The sequence below is a fragment of the Delphinus delphis genome, chromosome 7, assembly GCF_949987515.2.
Source record: "Delphinus delphis chromosome 7, mDelDel1.2, whole genome shotgun sequence".
NCBI lineage: Eukaryota > Metazoa > Chordata > Mammalia > Artiodactyla > Delphinidae > Delphinus > Delphinus delphis.
This window is the reverse complement of record NC_082689.1, coordinates 21059957-21075315: the sequence shown is the minus strand read 5'-3', so window position 1 is coordinate 21075315 and position 15359 is coordinate 21059957. Positions and strand designations below refer to the sequence as shown.

General features: G+C 46.1%; 1 protein-coding gene and 1 pseudogene across 1 annotated transcript in view; one reads left to right on the top strand and one right to left on the bottom strand.

Moving 5' to 3' along the window:
• Positions 1-15359, top strand: part of SMARCAL1 (SNF2 related chromatin remodeling annealing helicase 1) — a 52436-nt gene that overhangs the window by 28075 nt on the left and 9002 nt on the right. Inside the window, exons 12-14 of the mRNA XM_060016145.1 lie at positions 5173-5391; positions 11058-11128; positions 14372-14474. Of these exons, the coding sequence (XP_059872128.1) occupies positions 5173-5391; positions 11058-11128; positions 14372-14474 (393 nt within the window). The remainder of the gene's footprint in view (positions 1-5172; positions 5392-11057; positions 11129-14371; positions 14475-15359) is intronic.
• On the bottom strand, positions 1101-4697 carry LOC132428720 (tetratricopeptide repeat protein 23-like; annotated as a pseudogene).

Here is a 15359-nt window from a genome sequence, read left to right as displayed (position 1 = left end):
GTGATTTCTGGACTTCCCTGGTGACGCAGTGGTTAAGAATCTGCCTGCCAATGCAGGAGACACGGGTTCAATCCTTAGCCCGGGAAGATCCCACATGCCGCGGAGCAGCTAAGACCGTGAGCCACAACTACTGAGCCTGCGCTTTAGAGCCCACGAGCCACAACTACTGAAGCCCACACGCCTAGGGCCCTTGCTCCACACGAGAAGCCACCACAATGTGAAGTCTGCACCACAATGAAGAGTAGCCCCCGCTCGCCGCAACTAGAGAAAGCCTGTGTGCAGCAGCAAGACCCAACGCAGCCAAAAAAATAAAAAAATTTTAAAAATCACGATTTCTAAAACCTGGTTTTTTTAATAGATTTATTTAATTAATTAATTATTTATATTTTTGGCTGCGTTGGGTCTTCCATGGCTTTGTGCGGGCTTTCTCTGGTTGCTGAGGGTTTCTCATTGTGGTGGCTTCTCTTGTTGTAGAGCACGGGCTCCAGGCATGTGGGCTTCAGTAGTTATGGCACACAGGCTCAGTAGTTGTGGCGCATGGGCTTAGTTGCTCCACGGCATGTCGGATCTTCCCGGACCAGGGCTCGAACCCATGTCCCCTGCATTGGCAGCCGGATTCTTAACCACTGTGCCACCAGGAAAGCCCCCTCAGTTTTTTTTAGCTGAAGATAAAAAGTTTATTTAATGACATGGGGAAATAAAAGAGTGGAAAAAAGTAGGATGCGAAACTTTCCCTATAGTTAATTATTCATTCTTTGTCTCCCTCTCTTCCCCCGCCTCCTCTTTCACCCACCTCTGTGTCTCTCTCATGTATGACTGGAAGATAAGGTATGCCAAAATGGATTACTTTCGTAAATGAGAAAGTCAGCATTTTAAAAAATATTTAAATTACAGTAGTCACAAATGCAAATTCCTCCTGACGGGCCGTTGACTCCATTGGCTGTCACCAGTCTGGCCACCTGGCTGAGCGTGGGACTCCATCTTCCTCAGCAGTGCGTTTCTGCCAAAGCCCTGCTTTCAGGAGGATGACCTTGCCAGACAAAGGGCCACTGCTGAAGGATGAATTCATCACTGGGCTTTCCTCTGGATGCCCCAGCACCTCACTTTTGAATACAGATCAAGAAAATTCTAGCTGCCACCACGATCTCTCTTGCAAACCAGAGGAAAAGAGTCAGGAGGTGGAGAGCAGAGGAAGGGGTAGAGGGCAGCGTTTTTGTCTTTTCTCACCAGTCTCCTTGTCCGCTGGTGCAGTACAGGGCACGTGTGTAGCGTGTGTCATCTCCACAGGGCACATGTGTAGCGTGTGTGATCTCCACAGGGCACGTGTGTAGCGTGTGTGGTCTCCACAGGGCACGTGTGTAGCGTGTGTGGTCTCCACAGGGCACGTGTGTAGCGTGTGTGGTCTCCACAGGGCACGTGTGTAGCGTGTGTGATCTCCACACTTGGCGGCTGAGGTTGGCTGAGATTCCCTGTGCTGGGTCCCTCCAGACACGGCACAGGCCTCAACTGGTAACATGCTCGCCTCTGCGGTTTGGGGGCTGAGTCAGTGAACGAAGAAACGCGGGTCGAACGAGCTGCCAGTGCTGGCGGGCCTGGGCGTGGTTCCTCTGTAAACCGATCACTTCTGACATCCTGTCACCCTCAGCAGTAATAATGTTGCCAAGTGCCTGTTCCAAGTATGCCCGAGCTGTGTTCAACCTGCAGATGGCCAAGGAGGCCCTGCCCCAAGCAACACTTGGTCCTTCTCTGAGACTGGTAATCCCCAGACGCCTCCTTCATGTAGTTCTTTCGCTCCTTCGTGTTCCCTCTGCCTCTTCAGGTCGAAGCAGGCCTCTGTGTCTTGGTTTGGCAGGAGCCAGGCCACCCCCAGAGTGTGGCGGGGCACGACCAGAGCTTCCAGGATTTCCTCGCTCTCCTTGTCTGCGGCCGTGTCTCCCTTGTAGCTCAGCAGCGCGTCCTTGGTGGACACAGCATGTTTCCTGGCCTGAGCTGGGGGGTCTCTCCGTGTCAGGCAGCCATAGCCAGGTTGGCCAAAGCCTGTGCACGTTTCCAGTGCTCTTCCCCAGAATAACCCGAGACAGGATGACACACAGAATTAGCTCCTTGTTTGCTTAGGAGTTCGTTGTTTTTCCTTAATCAGTTGAGCTGTTTTCTTCAGGCACTGGGCTGTTCTCTTTTCAGGAAGAGACACAGTCTGTGGCCTTCTCCTTCTTGGCATCTGTGCCCTCTTCACTCTCTCCAGACCCACCAGTGGGATACAGTCTCATCTGTTCGCTGGTGTGCTGGGGCCTTGGTGTGCTGTGATGGGTGGAGCAGAAGTCCCAGTCGGTGTCATTGCTGACAGGTGGGAGGTGATGGGGCTGGTTCGAACCTTCTTCCTGAGCCCCGAGTAGCTCTCTCTGATCCAGGCTCCGGAACACCCACGATCTGAAAACCAGAAAGGGAGAGTCACTCACTTCTCTTTCTAATCTCTACTTTCAAAGCTGTGGCCAGGGTGATGGATTTATCCTTCAACAGTTGTCTTTTGTCCGGCAAGGTAGACTTCTCAGATGCTTAAACCCTGTTCCCGTGAGGTTCCAGTAGCACTGAATTAGAATGGAAGGTGCTGGCCCCTCTCTCAAGGGCAAATCGCTTCTCATTTTCCCCACTTGTTCTACTGCAACCTTGAAGCCACAACTCCAGCTCACCCTGGCTTCTCTTCTGCGGGCAGTGTCCCTGTGCAGAGGCTCTCACTGGACTCTAAAGCTCATTACTTCAGACCTTAAGGATTCCTTCTTTTGATCAAGTCACAAATACGCCGAGCTGCTGTCTGCATCGAAGACACTGACACTTGGAGAAACGGCTGCCCCTCACTCATCACCCATGCCACCTGGGAGAGAAAAGCCTTGCCATGCAAGTTAGTGATGTTAATAAGATCATCTACCTTATTTTAAAATACTTTTGGAAAAGGAAAGACAGCTTTTCAAGTACTTTAAAAATATCCACTTACATTCAGAGTACTTATAATGCAACTTGTGGTGCTTGGCAAAGTTAATGGCAAACCGTTTTTAGCTGGTTATGAGGCAGGAGATTTCTATTATTAAATGTATTTAAAGCCATACACGCCTTTAACAAAGTTTCCCCATGGATCAGTCCAGGTTAGGTTGTGCACAGTTGTGTTGATCCCTCAAGACAACTTGATTTCTGAAAAGGATCTTACCTTCCTTGACTGTCTGGACGCATGGTGTCGTGTTTAGCCAGGGGCCGGGGGAGCTGAGGGCAGAGCCGTTCCCTGCCTTTACTGCTGCACTGTCCCTCCCTGGGTTCCCAGGCTCTGGCCACCGTCTCCGCAGTCATTCAGGCCATCCTCAGATTCGCCCTTGTCCTCCTCCTGCTGCCACTGCCCCAGCATCCAAGAAAACATAGTCAGACGCTGCCTTCCCCATCTTTGTATCCTTCCTTTCACCTAGCCCAATGCCTGCTCCGTGATAAGTTTTCAGTAAAAGCTTGTTGGATTGTAATTACGGTATTACGCATTTAAAACCTTTGGTATTATTGGGTTTTAACCTGCAAGGTTAAGAGTTGATAATGTTAGAAGGTAGGAACGTTATACCTAAATTAATTATGATATCCATTTGTTCCTAGCATGATTTTTATATAATGCAGCCAGTAGGCCAGGGCTACTTTTTTTTTTTAATTAATTAATTTATTATTTTTGGCTGCGTTGGGTCTTCGTTGCTGCGCACAGGCTTCCTCCAGTTGTGGCGAGTGGAGGCTACTCTTCATCGTGGTGCGCAGGCTTCTTATTGCAGTGCCTTCTCTTGTTAAGGAGAACAGTCTCTAGGCGCATGGGCTTCAGTAGTTGTGGCACATGGGCTCAGTAGTTGTGGCTCGTGGGCTCTAGAGTGCAGGCTCAGTAGTTGTGGTGCATGGGCTTAGCTGCTCCGTGGCATGTGGGATCTTCCCGGACCAGGGATCGAACCTGTGTCCCCTGCATTGGCAGGCGGATTCTCAACCACTGCGCCACCAGGGAAGTCTCTACTTTTTTTTTTTCTTTTAACTGTGGCCAGATTCTTGCATTAAGAGAAGCCACTGAAAAGAATGCCCCATGCCGAGCTCATTTTCGACCCTATACCGTGAAGGCATTTGCTCAGAACATCCAGTTGATTTCAGGGTGTATTTTTTTAAAAGAAGAAGCAGTTTTTGATCATTTTATTTCTCCACCTTTGGCTGTCTCTTCCTGCTCTCAATCTAGCAGAGGTTTATAGGACACCTATCACATCTCCAGCATTATACTAGGTCCACTGGCCCTCGAAAATGATCAAGCCTAGCCCCTGCCCTCGGTGGTTCACAGTCCAGGGTGGGCTGAGGCATGAGGGAAAAATTGAGCAGCTGAAACCCTAAGGCAGCAGATACCCTGGCTCCCTGATTTTCTACAGGACCGTAAAAGTCAGTCCTGTTTCCAGTAAGATTGTTAGTGAAGGGCAGGGTTTTTATTTTAATCGGTAGGATCTTGTCTACCTGTGTGGTAGGAAGTAGACATTCTTGCTCACTGCCTCCTTGAGCTGCTAAATGAAGGAACCATTTTTATGAAGGACTGCCTGGGCGCTCTAAAACCCACCTCTGGTTTCAGCAAGACTGCAGCACCTGTGTTCTGGGTTCTTCCCTTCAGCCGCCTCCACCATGGCCACCGCAGTGGCATTCACCAGGTCACGCATGGTGAGGCCCACGCTGGGGAAGAGCAGCTTCGTAATCCCTGTAACCCCCATCAAATAAAGATGTTACAGCATCATCTGTTACCTTGTGCAACAGGCTCAGTCGGGTAAGCCCTAGGGAAACTTTGTGCATTTAGTGTATGGGAAGAGTCTGACAAGCTGAGTGTCTCGTTTGTTCTTCAATGTAACAGGCACCAAACCGCTTGACATCTTGCCTTTGCTGCTAGAAAGGATAGCGCCAAACTGTGGGACGCCATGATACAAGTTTTTGGTTCTCTCATTCCTGACTTTCTTTCTTCCTTTTCCTTCCTGTTTCTCATTTGTATTCTGTGAGATTTTATTCATCCCTTAAAGCCACTTGAAGTTCTCTGAACAAAGCCAAGGGAAGAGAGGGTTGCGAGGCCATTCCCGGAGGTGACAGCTCCAGTCCTGGGCCCTGGGGACTCTCACGAGCTGTGTCTCCGTTCTGCCTCCACAGCTGCCCTGGGGATGGGATTATTCAGGCTCCTCCAACCTGGGGGAGCTGAAGCTCCTGCTGGAGGAGACGGTCATGCTGCGACGCCTCAAGGGCGACGTCCTCTGCCAGCTCCCAGCCAAACAGCGCAAGATGGTGGTGGTCGCCCCAGGCCGGATCAGCGCCAGGACCAGAGCTGCCCTGGATGCCGCGGCCAAGGAGATGACCACCAAGGAGAGCACTGTGAGTCCGGGGCTGGAGATGGGGATTGGGAAGGTCCCCTTGTGCACAGCTGTTCCTGCCCTGGAGGGGCACTGCAGAGCTGACCCAGGGTCCCCCGACCTTGTCTTCCCGTAACCTCTCTCCCTCGCCCCGGGCAGGATGGTGAGCCCGCTTCATTTCTCAGCCTACCTAGTCTACTTCCAAAATCTCGTATTAATTTGCAGTTTTCTACTTGTGTAGATCACTGTTGATGGACAGTCATAGAGATAAACGCCAGGGCAACCACAGGATGGTGATATGTATTCTGAATCCCTCAAAGAAAGTTGGAGTTTATGTTTAGTGTATTTTGAGAATACTTCCTTTAGTAACAGTCATTAGAAATTAGTCCTAAGTGTATTTGTTATATATGTTAACGCTCTAATCATCTCATGTCTTTTGCTTTAGTCAAAAAAACAAATTGACATTTATATAACAAAGAGTTTTCAAACTCTCTTAACTTTTAATCCTTGTTACGGTCATTTATGGTTGGCAACAAGTTGGCACCCCCATTATATAGAGGGGGAAACTGAAGCTCACAGAGAGTGGGATTTGCCCAAGGTCTTATGGCTACTCCATGGCAGAGCTGAGGCTATAACCAAGCCTGTTAGCCCTATATATTAGGGCTCTTTCCACTATGGTGACTTTGTCTTTTCAAAACACTTGCGTTTCATATCTGTCTTTAGTGTCATACTGTGCTAAGTGCTATAAAGTAATCTATACCAGACCCGTTTCTGTCCTCTTGGGATAAAAACCTTGCAATTTTCATTCCCAAGAAAATGACAGTCATTGACATTTTCTGACATTATCATAAAGCATTATCTGGGCTTGATATTACCCTGTATACGGAAACTTAGATCTACATGAGCTACTAGCCTTCTGGGAGAGTACAAAATAAATAAGATGACAGGAGACAGAATGTGTGATTTTTTTTTTTAATGTTATTTTACCATGTGATGAACAAGACTGGCTAGTCATTTTTAAGAAGCAGTGTAGGGTAGAGGATGCACTGGTAGCTTGTCTAGCAGTATTTAATTTATGCTGTATTATACATAATAATCGGGATGGCCTGGAGGAAGTGAGCAAGCGTAATCTCTTTGCCATGGAGTTTTCAAGTGAAGTTCCTTAACGTTGACGTGGACATACAGACCAGTGGTTCTCAAATTATATTTCAGTGGAACCATGAGCAGAACCGGGGTGTTCTGTTGCTAAAATCAGCATTGGTGTCTTTTTCTGATTTCTAGAGAAAAAAAGGCAGTGAATAAAAATATTTTCTCAATTTTAGTTTTTTCTTAGAACTTTCTTAAACCTTTAATGTCTACTAACTTTTGCCCACCAGTGAACTCCACCAGACAAGGAAACCAAGGAACATGTATAGCGTATGTAATATTAATGGGAAAAATTCAGATGTGTGATCTTTTTAGATGCAGAGGTCTGAATGTTTATAAAATGCTATGTTTTAGTTCCTTGTGTGTGTGATGGAAGAAAGTCTATTAGTATTTTGTGGGAGTCCCCAGAGGACACCCTCACCTGTACCCAGTCCATCTCCTGAACCAGGTGATGGAGAGCAGCCAGTGTAGACAACTGACAAAACGGTCTGTGGGCATTAGAATTGAGGAGGAAGTCACGTTAAGTGGTCAAGAGGCAGTATGGCTAAAAAGACGTATGGGAATTTTGAACTTAGTGCAGCAAGGTTTGAAAGCATTTTTTAAACTTTCCACCAATGTACACAGTTAGGTGAGTGGCTCTTTCCAAAGATGATTTCATATGTAACCTGCAAGTTTGATTTCTGAGTTTATCAACAGTGATGTGAAATTGACTAGGCTGAGCCATGGAAATCAGGAATATTGGGTGTTTATAACTCCCCGTAGCTATGCAAGTCCCTTAAATTCTTTGGGATTTGTAGATACTTTCTTCCCTAAAAAGGGGAGCCACGACCTACCTCATAGGCTTGGTGCTGGAAAAGTATGAAGGACTTGGGACAGTTGCTCTGAGTCCTGCCTGTTGTGTGTGATTGTTGTCTCTGCTTCTACAGCCCAGAGTCTTAACACTATTTTGCAGATTGTGAAAACAAACCCTAAATTGCAGTGTAATTCTTCAAGAATCCAGTGGAGAAGGGGCCTTGAGTTCTTCCCAGTCCAGTGCTGGAGAATTGCTATGTGCTTCCTTGGTATCTTGGGAAATTTAGGTTTGTCCCTAAGAGAGAGAAATTGAATAGATACAGGTTGCCTTCAGCATATGATGCTCAAGCCACATGCTAAATTCTTTTAGATAATAAGACAAATTCTTGAAAATTTGCTTTTCTTTTGTGTTCCTTAATGTAAATTAATTTTTATAATGGAAAATCCAAGTAGCAAATGAATTTATGAGCATGACCCTGTAGAACATCAGAACCTTTCTTACTGTAAAGCCCCAGATTTGATGCATGTACAAACCGTGGCTCTGACTGGGAGCACCCTCCTGCCAGCTTAACCCAGGAAGGGGAGCCAGTGTCAGCCGGGGCTTGGGCCAGATGGCCATCAACATGCCTTCCAAGCCCTGACTGGCTGTGAAATCCTGAACTGAAAGTGTTAAAATGGAGAATCATGGTTTTGTGGTTTTAGTCTGTGAATCTATAGAAAGGACCCCCCCACCACCATTTTTATAGTGACTCTGTAGCCCCAAGTTTCCCTGCAATTTTACACATTATGGTGGTTCCAGCAAAGCACTGCTAGCCTGTCAAAAAGTGATTTCTTTCTTTGTTCCCTCACACCTTCCCATCTGGAGGAAGACATTTTTTAAAAAGCTTTAAATCACAGAAGCCAAGGTGAAGCGGCCAATTTATAAAACATAATGTACAGTGAAATCTTTTTCTCATTTTCAGCCAAAATAATAGATAGCTGTTCACAGGCTAAGAAAAGCTGACTCTAATCATCTTTTGTCTAAAGCCGTTTTTTTGATCAGCAAGACCAGGAACAGAAAAATGGAACTGGTCCATGCAGACTTCCTGGTGCCAGTATCAGCTCACCTTTCTGCCGTTTGACAATCCACTTAGATTCCAACATAGAAAAATAAATTCAGAACCCAGTGGATCTAATTTAATAAAAATCTAAGAAGCAGGAACAAAGAATGCAGGTTATTTAAAATTTCCCAGTCCATGGCTGACAAAAGAAGTAATAAGATAGTTAATGGGCTAGTATTATGTCTATCAGTTTGAGGAGCTTTTTTTTTTTAAGATAAAACTATTGATTTCTCCCACACTAAAAATACAATAGAGGGCCTCCCTGGTGGCGCAGTGGTTGAGAGTCCGTCTGCCAATGCAGGGGACACGGGCTCGTGCCCTGGTCCGGGAAGATCCCACATGCCGCGGAGCGGCTGGGCCCGTGAGCCATGGCCGCTGAGCCTGCATGTCTGGAACCTGTGCTCCGCAACGGGAGAGGCCACAACAGTGAGAGGCCCGCGTACCGCAAAAAAAAAAAAAAAAAAAAAGATTAACCCATCTATTTATATTACATAATTTCGGCATATATCATTTTGGTATTTTTTCTATAAAATTTATGTGTTTTTTGCTTTAAAATATACATTATTTATCTCTCTCTATATATTATAACTTATGTACATAATAAGCAACATATGTATTTTAAAAGCAGAATTGGGACCTTATAAAGATACATCAAGTGGGGAAGAAAGCAAGCTACAAAACTATCTGTACCCTTTTCCATGTTGTTGTTGTTCTTCTAAAACATAACATTTGAAGACTGCATGATGTTTTCTCGCCTGGCTATATTGTAATTTTGCCAGTCATTTGTAGTTGGACATTGAAGTTAGTTCAATTGTTCAGTATACTAAGTAACACTACGCTGAAAAAGCAGTTTACATCTGAATTTGTGTACCTCCAATTCTATCCTGAGGGTAAATTGTAGGAGTGAGTTGCTGCATCACAGGGCATGGGCATATTTTGAAGACTTTTGGTACCTATGGATAACAGCCCCAAAAGGGTTATTAGCCCAGGGTCCCATCTCCCAAGCTGTGTGTAATAATGATGTTTGTTTTCTCACACCCACATTGGCTCTGCCTGTTAAATCTTGGGGCGGGGTTTCTGAAAGTGCTTTCACCATCTCTCCATCTGTTTTGCTCTCTCCCTTTCTAAGAGCAAGTGTGGCCTGAGTGTGGGTGGGAGGGAAGGACCTGACAAGAGTCTCTGAAGGAACAGGAGTTTAATTGCGGACTGAGAACGGGTAGGGTGCAGTCTCCTTGAGGCGTACACGCTGCGGGTGAGGTCGTCAGATGGGAGCCTGACACTGTCCCTTCAGCATATCCTACTAGGGACGCGTTCGGTGGTTGGAGGGCCTAACCTACTGCAGGGGACCCTTTGAGAGATACGAACGGACTCCATGGGCCACACGCGAAAAGTGTGTGTGTCCAGAGCCTCATCAGAATCCTGACTGGGCCTGGGGCTGAGAAACAAGACACACACACAGAATCACATCTTCAATGTGAGTTCCCAGGAGGTTAGCGTTGTTTAATTGAACTGCTGCCACAAAATAGGAGGGACGGTGCCCACCACTGCCGCGACTCATGTAGAAAATGAAATGGATCCCGTCAGTGCCCCTACGGATTCCTGTGGTTCCTGGGTCTCTTTCTTCTTTCTTGTCAAGGCCTAGAGGAGAGATGCTATTTAAAGCCAAAAAACGATTTTGACCAGGTAGCTTTTCTCACCATCTGTGGTGTGTGTAGTTTAAGGTACAGTCAGTCCAGCTGTGGCTGCTTTCCTGAGTTATTAATGAGTTCAGGGCCATAGGTGTTTTTACTGTTGGGTCACTTCTTTGTTCCATGAGGAAGCTGCCATGTCAATCACTGGCCTCACAGGGCCCAGGCCCAAAATGTAGGAGCATCTATAAACCCATGCTGGCTAGTGGAAGGGGATGGCTGCCCCACCAAGGATGGTAAGAGTATCTGTCCTCTCTGGGAACCCAAGAGTAATGGTAAATGTTATCTCATATTGTTGTGAAACTGGCTAAGCACCTCCTGGGTTAGCATTCTTTACAGGGATTTATTTAGATGCAAACTATAAAGAAAATACCGTTTCCTCTTGAGAGAAGTCAATTACCTTCTGTGCACACAGGCCAGAAACATGTGAATAACATTTTGAGATGTTACTAGAATAGACTAGTTGGGGTCAGTTGGAAATGATTCAGTAAGTCTTAGAGGTGAGCTTAGTCAGTTGGGTATGGACACAAGTTGGCAGAAGGAAAGGGGTGGGGGAACATCGTGGGCCACTGTCATGTGTAAGTTGTCACCAGGCTGTAATACCTATAGTAAATAGGTGTGCTTAGCAGGGCTGCCTTCCCGCTGAGCACATGAGCTTGGCATGGATGGTGAAGCACTACCTGCAATGCCCTTCCAAAGAGCTTGCATGTTCCTTGCCTCATTGGATTCTCACAACAGTTCTCGAAGGGTGACAGAACATCTGTAATGTTACTCTGTCTCCCAGTACAAAACCAGAGTGCAGACAGTGTCTGTGGCGTGGCTAAAGTGAGTGAGTAAGTCAGGGCCTCGGCTCTGGCGATGGATGTTGGGATTTGTGAAGCTCTTGGTGGTGATGATTATGTCAGCGTGTCACGGAGTTCTCAGAGTGGGAGACTTCAAACCCTCGATTTCTCCTTCCACAGAAACAGCAGCAGAAAGAAGCCCTTATTCTCTTCTTCAACAGAACAGCTGAAGCTAAAATCCCATCTGTCATGTAAGTGAACACCAAGTGTCGACTTCTCTCTCTCTCTCTCTTTTAAAAAGAAATACCTGTTATCTTAGTCCGTCAGCATGGTTTTATTGCTCTGTAAAAAGTGATTAGCGATTTGAATGGTAGTTGCCTTGAATATAAAGTTTAGGGCACCATCACCCAGGAGGCATAAGTAGGCTTGTCGCTGGAGCCCTGCCAGGATGTGCTTGGGGTCCCTGCGAGATCCCGTCTTAACCCAAGTGAGCTGGAGCTGGAGCCACTTATGAGCAGGGTTGGGTGACCCAAACACTGAAGGGAAGTTTTCCTCTTGCTACGAGAACTGTGGTCACTTGCCTGTAGGAAAAAAATTAGGGGTTTCACAGAAGACCAGGAAGCTGCCTTACAGAGATTCTCTGGTCGTCTCCAAAGACATCATGTTTCAGCTGTCATTTACCTAAATAAGAAAGAAGGTGAATACCATCGTTTGTTCAAAAGATACGGGCAAGTGGCTGTTGTCACACTTGGTCTCCTTCTGTCTTCTCAACTAAAGCTGGTGTAATAATTTCTGTTCTTAAAATTATTCACTGACTTGAAAGAAAAAAATCTCAATTGTCTGCCTTGGCTAAAGAAAGAAAAACCCACTGCTCTTCACATATCACTGAGATAGAAACTTGAAGCAAGTCTAACGACATGCAGCTTGCCTAATTTTTTACTGTTTAACATTTGTGTGAGACTCAGGCAGGGTAATGGTCCAAGTGATTCAATTACAATGAAATGAACTTAGCGTGGGTTGAGCGGTCCCAGATTGGCTGTGGGGACCGAGATCCATGGATAAATGGAGACCTACAGCCTGCCCTGCCCTCTCACTCAGCCTCTGCATCTCCCAGCCTCACCGGCCTCTCCCTCTGCACCCTTAAATGTGGTTGGAGAGTGAGTTCGCTGCATTGTTCAAATCACAGACTCTCCGCAAAGACTCCTGAATGTCGGGCAGCTCTCCTTCACCCTCTGGGCACTGCCCTTTTCATTTATGGTACTGTTTAAGAGACCAGTGAACTCCAGATGTGGTTTTTATGGCCTGGAAACTTCTCTCTCAGACACTAATCTGAATTGCCTCCACTGACATTTCTCATGTGCTGCTGAATAACACATGGCATGGGTGTGAGCCCCTTCCCTCGCTGTCTCAGCTTGTGACCTACAAAATCCAGGGTCCATTGAGTGCTGGGCCCAGAGCCATCCATTTCCCTTAGGAATTTTAAATCTAACCATTTTCCACCTTATAAATAAACTTCGGTAATACCTTGTCTTACTCCATTCATGCTGCTATGACAAAAATATTGTAGGCTGTGCACCTTAAACAACAAACATGTATTTCTCACAGTCCTAGAGGCTGGGAAGTCCAAGTTCAAGGCGCTGGCGGATTCAGAGTCTGGTGACAGTTCTCTTCCTGGCTCGTAGACAGCCCTCTTCTCGCTGTGTCCTTGCATAGTGGAAGGGGAAGGGTGCTTTCTGGGGTCTCTTTTATAAGAACAATAACACCATCTCCTCCCATAGGCCCCACATTGGGGGTTCGGATTTCAGCATATGAACTGGGGGGCAGGGACACAAACATTCAAATCATAACATACCTTATACATACTTTTTCAAAATTCCATGATAAATTATATAGTGATTTATAGTTTCCAACAGTTTTGACATCTGTTAACTCATGTCACATTTATAGACTCCTCGTGAGATCAGTAGAATAAAGTTAAAATGCAGAAACTGAGTAAATCTAACGTAAATCTCTAAACTTCAGGATCATACAGCTAGTAAGTGGAAATTAGATTATAAATCTTAAAACTCCAGTTTCCTCTGATAGTTGCTTTACTTCCCATTTTCGCTGTTGTTCGTTTTCATTTTAATGGACATCTTTCAATATACAGCGAAGGTTATTGTGGTCGGCAGACATTTCCCGCTCGGTAGCTCAGGGACGCGAGGAAGCGCAGAGCAGCAATACCACGTCTGAGATGTAGACGATGAGAGGCATCAGGAAAACTGGGGGCCGTGGTGTTTATGGCTGGCCAAGTTGATTTTATGGCCTTGTGACTTTCTGATGCTGTAGCAGTTAACTTTTTTGCTTATATCATGGCAAATTTTATGTCTCTCAAACTAATTAAAGTAGATTCTATTAGTACCAACAATTCACAAATTGAACTCAAATCCATACCGTAGTTGGTCATAGTGTTGTTTGAAAAAATTCTTAGACGTTTAGAAGAGAGTCCGCTTCCCTTTTCCCCACCTGCCTGTACTGTAATAGGAAACCTTGGAGATTTGTCCTTCTCCAAGGAGAGCAATGTCTGTTCTTTGCCCAGACACACACCCACGTGTGGGGATGGCCTCAGGCAGAGCAAGGGCTCCTTGTGTCCTTTCAGAGGAAGCTGACCTTCCCGCCACCCGTGCAGGAGCCACCGGTGACCTGTTCTGGGACTGGGAACCCTCTGCAGGGTGCGAGTGCCAGGGCAAGCTTGGGATCTGCCCACTGGGTGACTCTCCTCCCTACAGCTCCTGGGGGTCGCTGCCTTCCTTTAAGGCCACAGCTAAAGATAAGGAGCAGAAAGTCAAGAAAAAACACAGTGGATGGAGGAGAGAAGTAAATTAAAAGCAGAATGAAGACCATGTAAACAAGGCCTTTTCACCCATATTCCTTGGCCTTGGAAAAAAGAATTCACTTATACCACTGCCTTAACTGCTGGCCCTGTGGTTTGCAGTCTGATGTGGGAGGGAGCTGGAGGGCGATCCCTGACGTCTCTTCAGTATTGTTACTTACGTCTCAATTCTACATTGCCAGAAATTTATTACTGTCAAGAATCCCTCAGTCCCTGCCCAGGCATTTTCAGATCTGTAAACAACACTTCAATTTTTATTGAAAACACATTATAATGATAGTAGCAGCCAAAGTGCAAACTGTTAATTATCTTGTATGATCCCAGGTAATAATAAGAATGTTTCAGTAACCTATCAGAGACACGTAAAACATAAGGATACTTTGATTTATTTGGGTTTGGGAGATGACTAAAAAGTATGGAAGAACTCTTTCTGCATATGGCGGAAGATGACTTCTCCACAGTTCCTGAGGGCAAGGGGGAGAGGTCAGCTCTCAGAGGAGGAGAGAATGAGCTGGGGAGGCAGGTTCCCAGAAGGTATCTGCTACAGATGCACTTTTCAGTAATTAATCTCAGCTGGATTGCGTATGTGTTTAATTTATTGTGTTGTCATTGTCAAATGCAGTGAATATATCCTGGACCTACTGGAAAGTGGAAGAGAGAAGTTTCTAGTGTTTGCACACCATAAGGTGGTTTTGGATGCAGTTACTAATGAGCTGGAGAGGAAGGTAAGCTCCCTTTGAAATTCAGCACAGGATGCTTTTCTTGTTTGTGTGTCGACTGCTAAGCAGGCCAAGGTCAGATCTGAGCAAAGAAATGAGGTGAAGGTTTCCGGAAACATTTCTGTCGACTTTCCGAATAATGTTTCTTGCTTGTAGAACCATGAACAGGTTTGTTTTAACCCATCTTTTATTTATTTATTTATTTATTTATTTATTTTGCGGTACGTGGACCTCTCTCTGTTGTGGCCTCTCCCGTTGCGGAGCACAGGCTCCGGATGCACAGGCTCAGCGGCCATGGCTCACGGGCCCAGCCGCTCCGCGGCATGTGGGATCTTCCCGGACCGGGGCACGAACCCGTGTCCCCTGCATCGGCAGGCGGACTCTCAACCATTGCGCCACCAGGGAAGCCCCCCAACCCCTCTTTTAAAATGTTTTATTTTAATAGCTTTATTGAGGTATAATTACCATGCAATGAACTGCACATATTTGAAGTATACAGTTGAGCAAGAGTGGAGGTAGTTGTTGCACAGAAGGAACAGAAAGTGCCCACTGAACTGAGAAGGTATCTTGAGACCTGAAAACAAGGCAGGCAGCTCCATACCATCAGTGGATCCATTTATTAAAGGGTAACTTACATGGAGGGTAGGCCTGGGTGGATGGTGATCCAGAGCATTTGAGCTGCACTCCGCAATGCTGAGGAGCCACTGGGACAATTATAGTTAACCTAGAGTATAGGGGTGTGTGCTTGGAGACAGGAAGTGCATTCCTAAGTCCAGATCTATGGTGGGTTACTAGTCTCCTGAGCATCAGGAGTGCGTCAGTGAAGGTTGTCATCACTGGAGACTAACCGAGCATACAGGCCACCTGGACCCAAAGATCATTAAACAGTAT